Source organism: Misgurnus anguillicaudatus, chromosome 23, assembly GCF_027580225.2.
Source record: "Misgurnus anguillicaudatus chromosome 23, ASM2758022v2, whole genome shotgun sequence".
Classification (NCBI taxonomy): Eukaryota; Metazoa; Chordata; class Actinopteri; order Cypriniformes; family Cobitidae; genus Misgurnus; species Misgurnus anguillicaudatus.
The window spans coordinates 27,439-47,691 of NC_073359.2; the positions used below are offsets into that span (position 1 = coordinate 27,439).

The 20,253-nt window shown below is 35.8% G+C and overlaps 1 protein-coding gene across 2 annotated transcripts; it reads right to left on the bottom strand.

Moving 5' to 3' along the window:
* Positions 1-702: 702 nt before the first annotated feature.
* Positions 703-19,749, bottom strand: LOC129453524 (snRNA-activating protein complex subunit 4). 2 transcript variants are annotated; one of them, XM_055217790.2, is made up of 25 exons: positions 19,593-19,749; positions 19,259-19,406; positions 17,747-17,787; positions 17,567-17,669; positions 17,113-17,138; positions 16,890-17,027; positions 16,635-16,763; positions 16,443-16,521; positions 16,266-16,347; positions 15,995-16,096; positions 15,846-15,918; positions 15,593-15,757; positions 14,209-14,359; positions 12,981-13,087; positions 12,207-12,301; positions 11,230-11,324; positions 10,820-10,902; positions 9,474-9,968; positions 9,299-9,385; positions 7,879-8,026; positions 7,453-7,523; positions 7,296-7,361; positions 6,882-6,912; positions 5,107-6,719; positions 703-1,059 (listed from the first exon to the last, which is right to left on the bottom strand). In XM_055217790.2, the coding sequence occupies exons 2-25, from the start codon at positions 19,380-19,382 to the stop codon at positions 979-981; spliced, it is 4,185 nt and encodes a 1,394-aa protein (XP_055073765.2). In that variant the 5' UTR covers positions 19,383-19,406; positions 19,593-19,749; the 3' UTR covers positions 703-978. The 2 variants fall into 2 exon arrangements, with proteins under 2 accessions (XP_055073765.2, XP_055073766.2); XM_055217791.2 differs by having other exon boundaries at positions 19,259-19,490; positions 19,593-19,748.
* Positions 19,750-20,253: the final 504 nt, after the last annotated feature.

A 20,253-nucleotide genomic window follows, 5' to 3' on the forward strand; every position in this document is an offset into this window, starting at 1 on the left:
AAAATTATTGTCATGATGTTTTATTGGATTTGTGCAAGATGTTTTCAATCAAACAGTTTAACTATGCTTAGTCAAGGCATAACCTTAACCTGATAAAGAACACTGTGGCTTACACAGCACCCCCCCTCCCACCCTTCGCAAGTGAGGCTGCATAACCTTCATTGTAACTTTGACGCATTACATCTTCAAAATATACAGTCATGCAGCATATCGTTTAAAAGCTTGGACTCTCAGGATTAAGCGCACACACAAAGCATATGAGGATTTATAGCAGTCATCATATTGTGTTCTAGTTGTTATTTACCTGAACCGGGCGGCGCCGTTTACGTTTGCTTACTTAACTTCAAAATCTCCCTTTATCTGCTTCAGTGAAATTGTCCAAAACTAATTGATCATACAGAGTCCAAGGAAATGGAATATCCAAACCTTTTAATTCAAAACAATTTGTTCGCCTCACAATCTTGGCGTTTCAGACCGAATTACGATATAAAAACTGTAAACAATTAGTTCACTACCGGACATTCGTTTGTCTCACTTCTCATTCAAGATTTATAATGCTATATCTGGGTGTCACGTTTGTGGAGCAAAGTCTAATGAATCGAATAAGCCGATTCATAAAAGGTTAAGCTCTGTCTGGAAAACAACATAATGATCATATAAAACAAAAACAAAGCAATCATTCAAAATAAAATGATTGTCATGACTCTATAAAACCTTTTATTTAAAAACAAAACAAAACAGGAGCAAAAACTTTTATAAACACAATTTAAGAATCATTAACTGTGGTTACATTATGTACAAAACCATAAACCTATTTTTTCTTGAGTCAGAATAGCCAGAACATATTTTGAATTTCCCTAACAAAACCTGCTCTCATTGGTCTCTGATAACTAAGAAAAGAAATGTTAAAAGCATTACACAACTTTACTTTAATCCTAACCAATTACCCTAGCATTAAGACTGAAGAAGTGATCAGCCTTATGAACATTGCCTGTTTTTATAGATTCCTGAGAATTGTGTTTCCAAAGCTTCGTTTTCATTTGTAGTCAGATCAGTCCTCTGAAAGAGAAAGAAAACATAATCACAAAAAAATAAACCAACCAAACAAGAGACAAAACTAAGGCCTGGTTTCACAGACAAGGCTTGGCTAATGCCAGGACTAGGACTTAATTAAGATATTTAAGCATTCACGAGCCTCTTCTCTTCGCTCTGTTTACAAGTTGCTGCCGGCATGGCTCATACATGGAGATGTTAACCGTGTCTGTGCAGTTTGTGACTTGTGCCAGGGCTTTCAACTTTTAGCAGTGATTTTAAATGGATTTCTCCAAATAGCATGCCAAACTTTACCTGTCGAGTAAACTCTCCCAAAAACACTCTGGTCTTGTTTTTTTCTTCATAGTCTTTTCTTGTCATACAATTCGTAGACACTTTTTCTCTTGCGACCCTCAGACATTTTGTTAAAACATGGTGAGAACACGAGCTTCAACGAATGGCTGAAACCGTAGCTCACAACACACATACACCTGAAAGTGTGCATGTGCAGAAAGCAAACCTAGGGACGAGCACGCACAGCAGCCTTACGTAAACACATCATCAGAATGATTGACAACTGGGATGACCAATAGTCTTGATGATCCACCCGGAAAAAGAAAATCTTCTGCTATACCTTTAAGATCTGTCAGTGCAAGTTATTTTCAGTTAAGACTGCTCAAACATGTGTCTTAGTTTAAGACTATAGGATAAGCCTGAAACCAGGGGTAAGTTTCTTTAAAGGGAGAGTTAACCCAAAAATGAAAATTCTGCCATCGTTTACTCACTCTCGTGTTCTTACAAACCTGTATACATTTTGTTGTTCTGATGAACACAAAAGAAGATATTTTGAGAATTGTTTGTAACCAAACCGTTCGTGGACCCCATTCACTTTCACAGTATTCTTTTTTCCTACTATGATTAGTGTTTCGGCTGAAAAATAAGTCACATACACTAGAATGTCATTAACTCTTTACCTGCCTAACCCTATTAACAGAAAACATTTGCATAAAAAATGTTCCTGATGAGTTTTTATGGTTACCTGTAATACTGAGATTATCCACTAGATGGCACACTAACCCAATTAACTGAAGCATTTTTTTTACTATTTTTAAACTCTGTGTGTGTTGTGATAATCGTTCTGAATCTGATCTCTAACAAAATACCTTCACAAAAAATGCAATTATTTCAGCTTTTTGCTAAAAAAAATATATTTTTGAAGAAAAACACACACATTTGAGAGTTTATAATAAGAGAGAAATATTGATAGGATGAAACTTTTTTTCCCCTATTTTGTTTGTTTATTGTTTGTTTGAAAGCAAAGGGTCTGATCTTTCATTTCATATATTTGTATGTTTATATATGTTTAGAATAATTTTTACTGGAATTGTTTTGTGAAAAATGCTGGCAGGCAACTTTTCAAAAAAAGGCTGGCGGCGAATGAGTTAAGGTGAGTAAATTGTAATGGAATTAAACCATTTAATTACAAAGAAGCGGTCACAATTCACTCCCATTGTAAGCAGACATTACAGATGTGGCCATTAAGAAAACATGTTTTTCACGCAGCATCACGCGATTCATAAATGCAGCATACTATTATTAGTTGGGGCAGTCGTGGCTTTATGGTTAGAGATTCGGACTTGGGTGCCAATAGTCGCCTAGTTTAAGTGTCACGGCTGGCAGGTTGTGACTGAGGTGCCGTTAAGTAAGGTAAGTTTCCCCCAGTTTCTGCAGTGATAGCTGCCTACTGCTCCGTGTGTGAGTGTTCACGACTTACAATGCAAGGTCATGTTTTGAGGATGGGCTACAATACTTGACAATCACGTCACTTTCATATTTTATGTATTTTGTAAACAATTTATTTTTAATTTGTTTAATTGGCTTTAAAAAGTATTGTTCAATGTTAAATCATGTTAACTAATGCATTAACTAAATGTTAACAAATACATCCCTATTTTAAAGTGTTACTGAGAATAGTTACTAAATGTTTTGTTTGAATGTGAGGACTCATCCTGAGTGCGAGTTTAGGTTCATAAGAGTGAAAAATCTTGGGCGTGTTGTATCCATGACATTTTTTTCATATCTCAACTCATGTCTTGTGAGTTGTAGACTGTTGAATAGATAGAAAATGTTCCACTTTTGACAATTTGCTCCATTGGGGGGTAAGCTGTCACACTAGATTATCTAAAAAGAAGAACACAACTTAATTGTGATTATTAATTTTAATTTTTAAATTGAAACCCTAACTGGAAATATTATCTTTAGGTCTTTTCACACGGCGCTTAACCCTGGGTTATCTTCGTTCTAAACCCTACTTTTAACCCTAGATTAAGGATTGTTTCACACTTCTTAATTTAGAAGCGGGGTTATAACTGAAATTAAGACAGGGTTATAAAACCCTGCTTTTGTGGGGTTAACTCAGCATTGTGGCTCCAAACACACACAGTTGAAGCAGCTCATCAAGGTGTTTAGGGTTGCTTTATAATTACAGACAGATGTAGGAGCAGGGTTTCTGACACCTGACCTAGCTAGGGTTTACAAATGCACAGTGTGAAACACAGTCAGATTATGAATACCCAGGGTTATCTCTTAACCCCTGGTTAAGTAAGAACAGTGTGAAACGTGAAACAGATAACCCAGGATTCCGCTAACCTCGAGTTTAGAATAACCCGGGGTTAACCTTTCCAGCGTGAAAAGCATGTGACAACTTGCCCCAAACTGACATGTTTATGCTAATGTTGGCTAAATCTCAGAGTTACCTCAACAATGCACGTCAGCTAAAGTATCAAGAGACACGTTATTGTCGTCTCCTATTTGTTTTTAGAGATAGATCCTCTATTGTTGGAGTTATGAACAGCGTGACAACTTACTTCTCTCTCCTCTACATCATTTTTTTCTGTCTGGCTAACGGCTCTTATTAACACAGCAGCAAAGCAGCATCAGTAGTGTTTTTCAACAAAAGAGGTTCTTGAAATGTATTTGTTTTTATTGATGTTTATCTATGAAATATTTTATATGCATTTTAAACATTAATGAAAAGCATAGCGGCTACTGGGAATGCATACAGAAAGCAAGCAAAGACAGAAAACCTCAGTGAAACTCACTTCTGCAATCTCTCAAAACATGGCATCTGCACGCTGTTGTTTATGACAAACGCAGTGAACACATGGCAGCTTCAATAAAGCTCATCTGTACGGGTGGCTCATAAACTCCTCTCACTGACCTGTACATTAATCTGCTCAAAAGATACATTTGTCATTGGTTGCAATGCTCAAATGTTATGTTGTAATTGTCACTTTTGGTTTTATATCAATTACGCCAGTCACTAAAGATTTCGTTTTTTGCAGTAGCATTTTTTTGCCCGATTATTTTGAATCAAGAGGCCATCTTTGATTATCTTGATGTTTTTTTTCTGAATGAAAACTTAGTTTCAAGATAAGAAGTGGAAACTATGTGTTATCAACTGGGTGTTATAAACTGGAACTGAATGTGTTATGAACTCCATGTGTGGAGAGCTTAATCAGAAACCTGAAACAATAATGCTGTTTACTGATCTTTGTTAAAAGTATAATAACTTTTGTATTATATATGTGAGCAGGTCGGTGTATAGACGATTTCATGAGACGCACGCCTGTTGTTGTGGTTACACATCTGGACTGAACTTAATCCTGGTAACTTAACTTCCCTATCCCGGTCATGTTATTACACCAAGTGAAATCAGAGGATTCTGTATCCCGTGATGCACAATAGCCACATCTGTACCAAAACAACAGTTTTTGAAAATTCCCTTCTTTGAATGCGAAGAAAAAGAAAGCCAAAGGGGGTCTGAACGCTGTAAAAAAAAGATTTGTTGGTTCAATCTAAAAAGGTAAGTGTTCATGCTTCCTAAAAATTTAATTTTATTTAAACTTTACATTTTGAGTTAATTTCATTTAAAAATCTTTAAGGCAGCACAAACAAATACTTTTTTTAGGTTGAACCAACAAATCTTTTTTACAGTAAATTTGCAGGTGTGAGTAAATAGTGACAAAATGTTCATTTTTTTTAGAAGAATCGTCAGTTTAAGTGTTAACTTACTGCGGCTGGTGCCTCATTATTTTCTCCCACATGCTTGTCCACAACTTGATCATCCTTGTATGGGTTTATGGTGGCTAAAAGTGCAGGTAAAGTAAAGCATGACAAGAATCGAGCTTTTAACCACAGGTATGCTGGATTTGTGGCAAACCTTTCTGAAATCAGTTTGCGAATGGCCTCTTCTTGTTCTTTCTCTCCTTTGACATTCTGGTAGTCGTGCGGTAAGATATGTGCTGCAGCTGTAAGCAGAGATTGTTTAGCCTTCAGCAAGGAAGTCAGTTTTTTGACACTGGCAGCAGATGGTGGGAGGTAAGGCAAAGTGATGTCTAGATGTGGAAGTGAAATTCCACCGTTTCCATTCATCCAGTCATTTACTTCAGATTGATGATCCAAAAATATAAAGTTTGTATCAAAGGTCAAAGTATCAGAGGGAAGATCAGGATTAGAGATCGATGGTTCACTTGGTTTTCCAACTTGAGGCACTGTTGATTGAGATACATGGTGAAGAGAAGTAGACTGCTGTTGAATGACACCTGACTGTTGACTAGTTGTAGGAGCGCAGATACTTTTAGAAACAACTTGAGGCTTTGACACAACTGGTGCACTAACCAAACCTGGTACATTCAAGTCAGATGACGAAGGCACAAGATTGAAAACATTTGTGGCAGCAGAAGAGTAGCTGGATAAGACTGATGATAGATGTTGTCCTAAAACAGTTCCTTTAGAAGAGGATGAAGGCGGCAGATCTAACCCAGAGTTATTTGAAGAGACCGTTGGCCCAAGAGACTCAGTATGTACAATCAAATCTTTCTGGTGCACAGTGAGAGAAGCTTGGGGTGACATCTGAAGGGCACTGCTATGCATAGTTTTGTTTTCCACTGAGGTATTAGTAAGAGGTGTCTGGATGCATGCAGAGGTCATGTTTATGGAGGAAGAAGGCTTTAGGAAAGAGGGATTGGAGATGGAGGAACCAGTGATACAGGGGTTAGGTAATGGGTTTAGACATAGATTGGTTAAGGTGCCTGGAAGAGTGCTGGCATTTATGGGGGAGTTTTTTGGCATGATTAACATCTGGTTGCCTGGAAAGTTAGCAGAACGCATTTCAGTCACCTGTATCGATGTTCCAGGAGTGAAAATCCAATTAACCGGCTGTGTTTGGAATTGAACAGTAGAAAGCCCAGTACTCTTATTGGCCCAGACTTGTTTCAGTGTCTCCTTTTTACAACTTTTAGCTTTAGCTTCTTCCATTAAGGCTTGTGCTTTTTTTGTGGGTTTACATTGACGTTGGGTCACTCGTTTCGGTGATCTGGAGGTTGCGGTTGTGACAGGTTGCACTGGTGCTGCCAACTGTATTAATGGCAGAAGAATAGCTCGCGGTGGAGACTTTGGTAATAGAGATATTTTTTGTCCATTAAGCAGTAAAGTCTGCTGGTTCCCCTGCATGTTTGGCTGCGCGATGACAATCGAGCTGGGATAAATCGAAGCAGGTGTTGTCATCTCCTGAGGGTGAACAGAAGGCAAAGACGGTGGATGTTGAAGAAGTCCTGCATGTTCCTTGCTCACATTTTTCATACATTTTCGCTCCTGAAGTGTCGCTAACACTGTGTTAGGAAGAACTAAACAACCAAAAAAGATTTCTTTTTTAAAAACAACATTTTTTTCACATTGTGTATATTTGACAGAAACTACTTAAGCATTTCTATGAAGTTCAACACCCACTAATTTAAAACAATTTATGCATATAAAAATATAACAAGGAAAAGTGTAACCTAAAATACCTGTTTTGGGTTTGGCTTCAGACCCTGGCATCTGAAAAAAATTAAAATGGAAAAAGACATTTAGCAGGATGGAGTGAAATGTTTTTATTATTACAAAAAAATAATACAGCATATTCATAACACTAACATTACACTGTCATAAGCAGGCATGGATCAACAACTTTCTATTGATGTCAAACTTGTTTGTTGACACTAAACTGCTGTAAATCACAAGACCACAGGCAGTTAGATCATATTTGATGTTTAAAGTATATCTTTAGACCAATGAAATAATCACATTTAAACAATGAATTTACAAAATTTGGTCTTCTATGTCAAGACACAGTGACAAAAACTTAGATTAACATGGAGGTGATTTTACAATGCCTGATTAATAATATATCTGTGCTTAAAACATTATTTTTAGATAAATACCCGGAGTCTTCTCTTTTGCCGAACTTTAATGACATTCTTGCAACCCTCTGCATCAATGTGGAGAGCCTGTTTAGAGACAACACAGCCATATAAAACTTAACATGACCAATCACAATTACAAGGAGACAAAAATGACAACAAAAAAGTTTAGATTTACTTTGATGAAAAATGAAAACACTGGTGTCTTCAGGAGAGGGATCTCTGCTGCTTTTGTTCCAATGATATCGGCTGTAAAATGATAAATAAATATAACATGACAAAAGGTATAAACTGATTCTCACAGAAATTATGTCAATTATGTGCTAAACAGAGCTGGATAAAGAACATAAACATAAAATAAAACAGTCTTAGCAATGAAATACATTGATTTTATGCCTAAAATGCAGTGACTCTTTCTTTCTGTGAATTGCAGTAGAAAAGGACACAACTGGCACTTTTTTAACGTTAAGAAAAATGAGTTCCTCATAATATAAAAAAACAAAATAACTTTGTGAATGATGGTTATTTAAATTCTGTGAAATGATCCAGTTTCAGGTCATAAGTAAAAATGATCAGGTTTGTGATAAATGAACCCAGTCTGTACCTTCACAAAGCTTCTTTTTATTTGCTTCCACAGGCAATATCACATTACCAATCCATGGGGTGATCGCTTTAAGAAGCTCACAGTTAACGCTGGACCAGTTCTGGGCTCGTCTTCTTTTCTTTTTATCTTCTGGAAATTTCCTTCTGTCCTTTAGACCATGAAAATAAGTATAGCATTAATATTACATTATGAAGAACAAAGAGAGTAAGAAATTAAAGTCTTCCTTGACACAGATTCAACTCCAACTTTGCTGTTGAAACAAGCGCATCCCTCTAAGGCTTGATAATCATAGACGTAATCTTAGTTTTATAAATACACTGATAATATAACCTGAAGTGATTTTTTTCAAAAGTGAGACTTTGAGAACCAACACAGTTCAAAGAGGGTCTATAATAATAAAAGAGATCGGTCTAAGTTTCATCCGATCACTTGGTTGAGTACACAGTTGGGTACCAAGATAGTCTAAATCTGATGACCGGTTTGGGCAGAGGGGTCATTTCTAGAAATAGTCTTAATTTACAATTAAAAGGAATACCTCATTAGCATTAGGGTTAGGGGTGGGTAAACAGGTTTGAAACTGTATAAAGTGTTATAAAGACTGATGTTGGGTCCAGCGGCGTAACATTGAACCCTGAGAAAAGTAGGAAATGTGCTTTGTCACTGCTACCACAATAAACTTGTAATTTTTTTCTTACAATGAGGTAGAAGGAAGATCAAATTAAACTATTTTTATATATTAGAAGTATTTAAAGGGCACCAATGGTCTGACTCACGTTTTTACATTTTCTTTGGTGTGTAAGTGTGTATTAGTTCATGTTAACGAGATACAAAAGGAACAAACCACAAAGTAAACGATGACGCGAGTTATCATCTCTAACATTTTTCTTGGACTACAACAAACACACAGATTGTAGACAACAGTTTACTTCCTGTAAATGGTGATGTAGAGAAGACTGTCATTATCATAATCCCACCCGCTTCAGACTTACAGCCTGCAAGTTAACTCCTGTAAGCAACCCAATCTTTCAAACATGGTAAGAAGCGTCACGTTTCTGGCTGACGTAAGAGGTATTCAGACCAATCACAACATACAGATTAGCTGGCCAATCAGGGACACAGAACTTTTCAAATCTGTGCGTTTCAGGAAGAGAGTGAAATCTGCAGCTACAAAAATGTATGTTGTGTGGAAAATAATGTGTTTATTTAACCATAAACCACACAAACACATTGTATTATACAAAGTACAACAAATAAAGTTGTTTTAGCAATGAAATGGGTGCTCTTTAAGCCATGTTTGGGAAACCGCCAATGTACCTCACTTTCATCTGCACGTTTATGTGTTTGGCCCTTTATAATCCTAATGTAATGTCTTATATTTGAATATTATATCAGTGATTATCCTGTAATAAACATACTATACCTTCTTATTTACAGATGTTGCTTTCCACTGCATTAAGTGTTTAACATCATTCACAGGCACCTTAATCAAGGTTTTCTCATTGTCAGCCTACATTTATGAAATAAGATTCAGTATTAGTACACTGACATATAGCTGGCACGAATTTAACTTAAAAGTGGAATAAAACAAATCATACCGGGTTCAGCAAGACGGTAGTATCAATCCCCACGTAAGTTCTCTCCACGTTTCCAAAATGGTCTAAACTGGTATTGCGGACCGGAATGGGCTTGACTGAAGGACAGATGCTGTTCTTCGATCGACTGCGTCCACTGATAGTTGGTTTATTAGGTTCTTTTAGATCATCCACATTGGTGGACAGACTCACCCATATAGTCCTAACAGTTCCTACAGGACAAACTGTTGGGTTTGTATTTAAAGGAATCCAATCCTTTATGTCTGGCTGTATGTAGTCCTTGACTTGTGTTTCCTGTGGTAAATCCTCATCTGAAGGGACATCTGCTTCAGCATCACTATCCATATATTCAACTTTCACTTGCTTTTCATCCTCGGAGCTTGAAGTGATTTCAATATCTTTCATTTTTTTCTGTGTCACCTTTCGTCTTTTTGTTTCTTGTTTAACTATTAACTTCACTTTTCGAACTCGTTTCCTTTTTCTGCTACTGCCTAGATTCTAAACAAAAAAACAACAACAACAAAGTGTTGATTATTGTATTGTAGGGCTGTAACGATTTCTCTAGTAATTTAAATATACAAAAAATCATAGAGGCAAATAATGTGTCTAGATTTTTTTGTACTGGAGGTTTAGTCCCTTTAATTACAGAGGGATTCATATATTTAAAACCACAGCTAAATTAATGCCCAAGTTGGGTTATGGATTAAAGTCTGCTTTTAATGTGTCATCTGCGTGTGCTGCGTGTCTTTTCAGTGAGCAAGTTTTTGTACTACTAGGGGTGGGCGGTATGACTAAAGATTTATTTCACAGTCATTTTATTTCACAGTAACAGTATATTTCACAGTATATACGTTTTGCAGTTTATATTGTTTTTGAAATATCGAAATTTGTCAATCACTATAGCTTTTAACTAAATAGAGCGAGAGCGAGAGAAAGACAAATCAGGAGAAAGAGAGAGACCCGTGGTGGGTTCACCAGTATTCATTATGAAATTACACAATTTACTCGTTGATTTGTTATGAGCGGATTTTTTATGTGGTAGTGCAGATTTAGCCACACCCACTTATTTACATTCCACGGTATGCACAGAATAAAAAAATCTGTAAAGTCTGACATTTTATTACACGGTAACAGAATATACCGTCATACCGCCCAGGCCTACCTACATACTACAAGTGTGACACTCATGGATTTATCATACGAGTAGATGAACATATAAACCTAATCTCCAGAGCCGCTCTAAGAGTTTATTTTGCGCAGGACCTAGAAATCAGTCGTCTATTCCATAAGGCAAAATAAACTATATCTCCAGCCCTATTATATATATCAATGTAATGTTATGAGCCTACAGGTTGTGTTAGTTGCTTCCACTTGTTCAGGCACTGGGCGTCAACACGGTTTGGGATCTCTGAAGCAATTTTTGTCCACTTGCCTAAGGTTTAAAACAAGAGAAAGAGAATCAGAGCTAAACGTCACCTCAGGATGATCTTTAAATACAAATCCATACAAAACTAAATGGAACTTGATTGTTTTTTGCAGAATCTGAGTATCAAGTATTATGACTTCAGCAGCATGTGCCATTTAAGAAATTTGAATAGGACCAGAAACTGCAATGCAATTAAGTTATTTAATTACATAACAAAATAAAATAACCAAAATGTCTGAAGTGTAATAAAAGATACAAACAGGACTTCTTCAAGCTGATAGGATGTTGTAGACAGGCCAGCATAAAACACCTTACCAACAAAACACAACTTACCAACGCCATATTTCTCAACTTTTTCTTTTAGTAACTCCACCTCCTCTTTGCTCCAAGCACCCTTTTTGACATTCTCCTGAAGACAATCAAGATACCTGAGATAAATCAAAGATCTGAATTACCGAATGGACCAAGTAATGTTTCCCATTCATTACTACAGTCTTATTTGTTCACAACAGTCTCCGACTGAACTTCAAACAACAAAAAGATCTCTAACGTTGTGTTTTGCACCATTTCATTGTTGCACCGTTTGCAGTCAATTGTCATCTTTGCTTCAGCACATCACGCATCACGTATGAATGTACGTACACACGTGTGCTCCTGCTTTAGCTTTCACGGTTGAAATGCAGACGAGTGAACTGACATCTCATCTGTGCAGCTTTTCACTCACTAAACATTCAAATCAGCACCACACAGCAGCTCATGAATGAATGAGATTAAAACAGCGCTTCCACACATTTGTCACTGTTACTTACTGGACATATATGAAAATATGAACATAATTTATAACCAAAACAAAAGTGGAAGTTGCTGTTGGTTACATTAAAAACATTTTTCTGACGTATCGCCTGTGATTTGTATGCGACATAGCCCAGTTTGTCAGTTGTTATATGAATGAAAAATTGATATTGAATGAATACAATGAATGTTTTAAAATATATAACTTTATAATCCAAGCAGAAAGTGATTTTACAATTAAAAGGTTTTATCTGCAGATGACGTCTTCTAAAAAAAAAAAACATTTACAAATCTAAAAGGATTTTAATATTTTATATTTGGAATAGATTTAGGGTCTCTGTCATATTTACATATAAAAGAGATTGTTCCCACAAATTGTTTTTGCCATATTGAATGCAAAAACTTTGAAGCTTAATATCTGAAAACTACTCAGAATGCAGACAAAACTTTCCAAGGTGGCGATATTTTACCAAAAAAAAAGTAATCAATGTATTATTTTAAGTTAAAAAGAGCCATACCTGTCACGACAAGCGCCGTCTGTCCTGCCTGGCACTTCCGCTCTGATTTTCCCCCATTCTTTGGCACCGTACTTAGCGACAGCATTCCTCAACAACTGATAACAAGAGACGTTTACTAAAGTTGTGAAATTGTGGTTAAGGTTCTGGCTAGGACTGGGACAATTAATCGTGCAAATGCTAATTTTCTCAATGAATGAATTTAAATGAATTACGGTAAAATGCCGGCACATCCAAAAGCCAGAGGGCGCTCTTGTGCAGAAACTACATTTGCACAGAAGTAGCAGCATTACAAACGCTATTCTAAGAAATGTCTATAAGCATATTTATATTGCTGTTACTCAAATTGTTTCAGGTATTTTCATGAAAATAAAGAATATTTTGAATGATTTTGTTTAATAATAATTAATTGATGCTTTTCTTAAATGCACGTTATAAACGACTCAGACTCATGATTAATTTAGATTGATAAGACTTACTACTGACCAAAACGCAGTAGTACACGCTATTCGTGAAACACAGAATCAGAGCCTTGCCATTTAGAATCGATTTCAGACCGATTTTTTTTAATGGGAAACGTGATTACTCGTCACAGCCCTAATTCTGACACATTAAAATGCAAAAAGACATGAGATTCAAACAAATTCAGAAAAAAATCTAATTTTGTCTTCCATTGAAGACATCAGGCAACTGGGAAGATATTAATAATTCACTTTTTAACTTAAATTAGTAGCTTTAAATTAGAGTAGGACTAGCTAAAAAGATGTTACTTTATACCTGGTCTTCTTCCTTTGACCAAGGGCCTTTCTTTATAGATGGATCGAGAGCAGAGGTCCAGCGGTATGATAGTTGTGATGCATCACGACCCATCATGAAGTACGACACTACGGAAATCAAAAATAACACCATTTACGTTTTCCAAAATGCAAGATAAAATTTATAAATACCAAAAATCCAAAGTAAATGATGTCTGTCAATTTAAAATGTGATTGTAACTTAGTTTTATCCTCCCTAGAAAAATCTCTGAGAATGGTTTAAATTACTTTGATTTACTACCATCAACAACCACAATAAACAATTTTTTCCCAAGCACAAAATGAATTATCTTAACTGTAATTGGTCACTAACCATAATCTGTTTCTCATACAATCACTTCCTGCTGACAGACCTGCATACAGTATAAAGTGTTCACATGGAAAAGCACGTAGAATAAGCCAGGTTATCAAATACATTAAATCCGCTTAATCCAAGCCATTCAGAAATACTGGTTTGTTGGCAGAATCCATTAAACGCTGCAACAATTTTTTACTTGGTGGACGATCACTAAATATACACCATATTTTCCGTACTAGAAGTCGCAGTTTTTTTCATAGTTTGTCTGGTTCTGCGACTTCTTGTCATGCACGACTTATAAATCAGTATGAATTAATTTTGACATATATGAACCAAGAGACATCATTAAGAGACATCCGCTATATGCTGCTCCTGTATTTATGTAATTTAATGATGTGGAATGACGAGTCTGCCAAATTCATGCGCATTGTCTTGTTCTGTTCATTTAGTCTATTCAGCCTTCCAGGTAAGTTTCTGTATGCTTTTGTGTATCATTTAAATAATTAATAATGTTATGTTAACGTACTGACATCTTTTCAGCCTGCTGTTCTGTGTGCTATTGTTTAGGCAAATAACTTGCCCCTTTTAGATTAAATTTCTATTCTACTTCTTGGATTTTGTGAAATAAATTTCTAAATAAATGTTTTTCGTCTTCATGACGCATTTTTGATTGATGCGACTTACACTCCGGAGCATCTTATAGTCTGGAAAATACCGTAAGGTCATTAACCAAATGATTGAACCTTTTACCTTTATTCAAAAAAGGACAGTGAACAACAGTGACTGGAGCAGAGGTGTACAGTAGTGAAGTATTTAAAGGGATACTTCACCCAAAAATGAAAATTTTGTCATCATTTACTGGTTCTGTACAACACCACGAGATGAGACTCACTCTGCATGTAAGGAATAAAGTTGCCGACTCTCATTTTGTTCACAAGTTCTCTCAGGATCTCGTCTTCCTCTGAAGTCCACTCTCTCCTTCTGAAAGTCTTTGAAATGTAGCGTTGATAAGTCTGGAAACACATGAAAGCCGTTCTCTTGGTCTAGGGATCAAAGAAAAATGTAGGGTTAGGGTATTTATTTAGGTATATATTTAGGGTTGCAGTATATTTTCTTGTCAGAATAAATTACTTGTAGAATAAATAAATTATAGGCTTAGAAGTGTTTTAATCTTATTCTGCAAAGATAATTTACAACAGAGTAAATTAAATAATCCCAATTATTTGTGACAATTATTTAAAGAAAGAAGCACAGAAAACCATGTATGACAAGTCCTTGAGAATTATCAAAGCTTGAAACAGACAATGGCCCCATTCACACTGCAAGGTTTGAGCGGTAACAACCGCATTTAAATTGGTTAAAGTGTCCTGCTCGCATTATTTTGGTACACCACAGATGGGATTTTAAAGCTGCCTAATATTGTCTTGGAGTCCCTTACAACAGAAAAAAAAACGTATTTTCTCAAAACATACATCAACTGTTTTTTTTTTTAATAACTACACAACTGCTAGTGACGGGTCGTTGAAAAATGATTTGTTAATTTTTTTTTCAATTGTTTTGCATTATAAAAGTGATCAACAAACAAGTATATTCGCTTTATTAAAGCTTCATGAAACACTATCCAACAATTCGTTAGACGTTAACAGAATGCGTGTTTTTTTCAACGCCCATATTAACAAGTTAGAGCATGACGTGAAGAGCGCGTGCTCACATGGCAGGAGCGTCGCTGAAGCAGCAGTGCTGCGATCGTTTCGCTGTTCGCTGTGTCAATTAAAGTGACAGTGCATCGTTTAGGCTATAAATGCTCGTGGACTGATGCGGAAAAGTGTAATTTGACCATAAAATCATGAATGTGATGCCAAGTGTGTTTTAAATAGTAATGACTTTATAACTTTGTTAAATTGCTCATATTACATATAACCGTGCCATTGGTTTGTCTCTAGATGCAAATCAGTATTGTTTTTTGTAAGGTTTGTTTGCAAAAACTACTTAAATCTCCTAATATAACTAAGCCCTAATCCTGGATTAATCTAAACCCTGTCTGAGAAACCACCCCTAAACGGTGAAGCGATAACTGAATTTAGCTGCAGTATGTACTGGGGCCAATTACATTTTATTAGACAGTTAATTGTCAGGTAAATCTTATAATCGTGTCAGACATAAATGTTATATTATCATATGAGTGAGAGTTTCATCCTTATAAATATTTTAGTATATATATATATATTTTTGGCCAGCAAGCATTAAATGGGGTGCATGCATTTGGTTGGCTTTACCCCAAGAGCCTCTGCAATTTCATCCCAATGGCAACAGTTGTATTCTTGTACGATTTCTCCCAGCTTATCGATTTCCTCCTGTTTCCATACGGTCTTGTTTATGGAGGGGTGCAAGTAGTTTTGCCAGAATCTTTTCAAATCATCAGCATGGCGCAAACCTTCAAACTAATAAATACAAACAAAAGTGTTTTGTGAGAATGTCCAAATTGTATTGAGCAGTATCGAATGTGAATGAAGTATTTGTGTCACTTACATCAACGTTGGATATTTTCTCCCAGTCGTGGTCGTCATTGCGATCACCCAGCAGCTGTTCTTCTCTCATGACACTAAGGTATTAATGTGAGTTTGATCAATTACACGTTACACTTTTGATAAAGATGTTCCTCTGAGACTAAATCTTACCTAATCTCTGCAATATCTTGTTGTATTAAATCTATTTGTTTTTTCATCTCCTCCTTTTCCTCATCATTAGCTTTAGACATTTTGCCACTCAGGTAGTCCAGCCTATGAAAACAGCCAAAACATCAGCTTTAAACAGCTTTTAAAATGTAAAAAGTCTACATTTTTCTGAATAACAAAACCCATACATAAGTGAAGAGTATAAGGAAATTATCTAAATGTCCATATATTTCGGGGTTTTTTTGTTTGTTTGTTTTGTTCAGCCAGAACTAACTTGGAAAGTTTGGGCTTTAGCATTTGTTTCATAGTGTCTGTGGCCACGGCATTGGTCAGCAAAGCCTTCTGCCAAACCTCCCCTGAAAGACAAAACCACAAAGATCAACTTTATTTGCATCAAAAATCATTACATTAATGAAAAGTGATGTGAAGTACATGATCTCTGAAAACATACATCTCCTTATTTTCACCTCACAGATGGGTCTGGTGCCGTGACTCAACCTCTCTTTGGTTTCATCATTTGGTGGAGGTCCCTTGAAGCAAACAGATAAATAACCAGTTAATAATTCTTAAATGTCACTTTTCTTCACTGATAGTTCTTCTCTTAGCAGACATGTTTATGTTTTCCAGTCTTATTGTTACATACTAAACCAGTGAGTTTGTCTTTGAAATAAGGCTTCATGAAATATCCAAGAAATAGTTTCTGAATAGGGAGTCCTCCTGGTGAAGAAGAGCTACAGGTGGTGGGACCAGACAACTGACATTCAATCTCTTTCTGTGGAGATAAACTTCATTTCATTAACGGCCCGAGCACTGAGATGTGACCTTCGAGGACTTATTATTATTATTTCATTACGTCTCAGTTTAAATAAACCACAGTCTAGATGTGTTTGTTCTTCACCTGCTGCTGCTGGTTGTCTCTCAGAAGTTTCTCCAGCTCAGATAGTTTTTCTTTAAGCACCTCCTGATAGACCAAATTGATTTGTAGGCAAGTGTCTATATTTTGAGGAAGATTCAATTCAACTCTGTCCTCATTGCTCTGAGAAGAACAAAACAATATATTAATGTTACGGTTTTAAATGTGAAACGCATACACATATCAAGGAAATGAATGTGTAACTTACAAAATCGCTGTCGTGTTCACTCTCTCCTTAACAAGAAGAAATAAGACAAATTATCCATAATATTTCAGAAAAAAATCCAAGGCTTCAATCTGTCTTTGTGGTCCAATGTTGCCTTATAGTTTTTAAATACATAACTAAATATAACAAATACGTTTATTGATAATGTTACTTCCTAATTTTAAGTAGGAAAACAACACAAATCTTCCTCACTGATATCATAATGTGTTCCTTAATGTACTTGAAGTGTGCACCTACAGAAATATACAAGTATCTGACTTGGACTCTGTACTGATCAATATTTACAATTGATTAAATCAAATTGAATTTGTAAATATTGTGCATAATAAATGTTCAGTTTCTTTCATTCATCAGAATTTTATATATGCTACATCTCTTTCTCATTGTCAGCATCGGCAATTCAAATAAACAAAATAATCAAGCACAATTTACTAACCTGCCTCAATGTCAAACAGTTCTGCATTAACACCAAGTGTATTCTCTAATTCCTCGATCTCTCTCTGAATGCGTTGGCGTTCTGTCTCTAGATCATCATGCACCTTCAAGTTAAAAACAATTAGAAGTTAGAAACAATAAAAAATGTAACATCTATTGGGTGATATTTCTAGATTCTCACCACTTCATCAACTGCAGGTCCACTGTCAACAGATTCATCATCTGTCATGAAAAAACAATTCATGTTACAGTATAAATACAAACAATAATGGTCATTTAAAAAACAGAATGTGGTTCTCCTAGGGCTGGGTATTGGCAAGGGCCTCATGATACGATACGTATCCCGGTACATGGCCCATGATTCGATGTATCACGATACCATACAATACGTTACATGTTGCAATACACTGCAATGCTTTTTCTTTTTTAATCAAAAATGTCAAACAAAAAAATTTACGCCAAAGTGCGTCCACACGAAAGCTGCAGGTGTTTTTACATTTTTTTCACTCCTGCTAACTTCTGAGACATTGGCTGTATATGACAGACAACTGGACAGAGACAACTACACAAGCACACAGAGAGACTATTAAATTGTTCAAATATCGATAGTAGAGATTGAAATATCGATACACTATCGTGGAAATAAGTACCACGATAGTTAGCTTTATCAATTTTTTTCACAGCCCTAGCTTCTCCACAGTCTATAGTGCACTGTTTTTGAATACTACTTTTGCATTTTTACAGTCAGTCTCTATTTAACTCTTTCACCTCCACTGACAGTTTCTCAATTAACAGAAAACGCTTCCCTGCCAAAGACGAGTTTTTACGGCAATCCATATTTTCACTATTATGGCAGTAGATGGCACTAGAGATGTAACAGTTACCAGTTAAATATTTAACCGTTAGTATTACCGAATCATTTTTCAATTCTCGTTTAACCCGCTGGGGTCTGAGGGTTTTAGGACACAGTGGTAAGGATCACAGTGATGCTTATTTGAACACTAATAATGGTCATTTGGTAACTATGGGCACTTTTAACTTATTGTAATATTATTTCACACACTGGCTGAGTGTTTTTTTGTCATATGCGCTCGTGCAATCAGTGACAAATCCTGTAAACCTTACAAACAACACACATTTACATTCACATCTGCACATTTCCATATCAATCCTTACAAAACAAAACAAACTAAACAGCATAATGTGACGTCTTGCATTTGTACACTAAAGATGAGATGTCTGGATCAAGAAATAGCTAAAAGCCAGCTCGTGTGTTTTGGAGGAGGCATGACTTTTGTAAAGCTAGGATGAAATCTTTTAAAACTATGGCTAGCCTCTCTTAAATTGCCTTTCCTACCTTAGTAGTTTACATTAGTTAACGGATTAACCAACATAAACTAACATTTCAACAATAATTGTACAATTTATTAATTTTAGTTCATGCTTAATTTCAGCCTCAACCAATGCATATATTTTAATTAAAATTAGTAACTTGTTTTGTTCACGAACTTTATTAATGTTAACAAATACAATCTTTTTGTAACGTGTTACCTTAAAATGTAATCCAGTTAATAAAGAACAGTCTGAAATAAACCGTTACAGAAAAACGATATTACTGCATACACAATTTTAGTGTAACAGTGTAATTAAAATGTCAGGTAATTGAACAGATAAGTTAATCTCTGTGACTTACCGCTACTAGCATCGAGTGACAGCAAGTCTGTGATGTTTCCTCCATCCGCCAGCAGAGAATTCTCAAGAGCAAAAATCTCCCTTTGGATTTTGTCTCTCTCTACCAGCAAGTCATTCGATGCCATGATAGACAACGTGAAAGCTAAAAACTGGATTTAAAATGACTGAATGACAACATTGAAACACAGACTTTTAAGTTCTCGTCCTGCTGGTAGATTCAGTACGGACGGCTGCTGTTGTCATACAAGCATTAAAAGACATTACAACTTTTATCATGTGTAGATATCAAGTGCAAACTGTTTACACATTACTGATAAACGATACCAAAAACTTACCTATAGCGACCAATTAAACATAGCAGCAGCGAGTAATAACATTATTTTCAACTGTTAAGAAAAATCTGACTCTTGATAAAACTCCGCATTAACGTTATGTTTGCGTACTATCAATCGCGCGTTATTAGTGCGTCATCAATCTTGATTTCAAAATAAAAGTTCGACTACTTTGGTTCGACTCTTCTTCATCTTCTTGTTTAAGGCAGCTTGCATCCAATTTATTGCATTACTGCCACCTTCTGTTCTAACTTTGTCTTACAGTTTAAACTCAAGTCCAGCCTTTAAGAAATCAAATAAATACTTACTGCCTGTCTCTTTTACGCATTCAAAAATATTCTAAACATTTTCCTATAAACAAGATAAACATCTGCCCAAGCCCAACCTATTCCTGACATTGGGTGTACAACCCTGTTGGGTGTTTTCCAATGATATGAAGAGTGCCATTTAGGTTAAAAGTTTCACTCAGTAAAAATAAAATCTATTATAAACCATCAAAGCAACCACGGAAAATAACAGCAAGTACATCAGACAGTAAGTATTCTCATAGCAAAAATATATAAATATTTCATTCATATATAATTAACAAGTGAAGAAACCCTGCTGCATATAATAAGTAAAATATTATTAGGCCAGAACATATCTGATTCATTATTCAAATGAA

What these genes read in the sequence shown, in the direction of transcription:
- LOC129453524 (XM_055217790.2), bottom strand. Translation starts at nt 19,382, where the DNA reads ATGGCATCGAATGACTTGCTGGTAGAGAGAGACAAAATCCAAAGGGAG. An exon ending in ACTGTTTGACATTGAGGCAG is followed by an intron (nt 17,139 to 17,566) that starts GTTAGTAAATTG and finishes CTTCTTGTTAAG; the next exon opens with GAGAGAGTGAACACGACAGC. An exon ending in CAAGATATTGCAGAGATTAG is followed by an intron (nt 15,919 to 15,994) that starts GTAAGATTTAGT and finishes TTAATACCTTAG; the next exon opens with TGTCATGAGAGAAGAACAGC.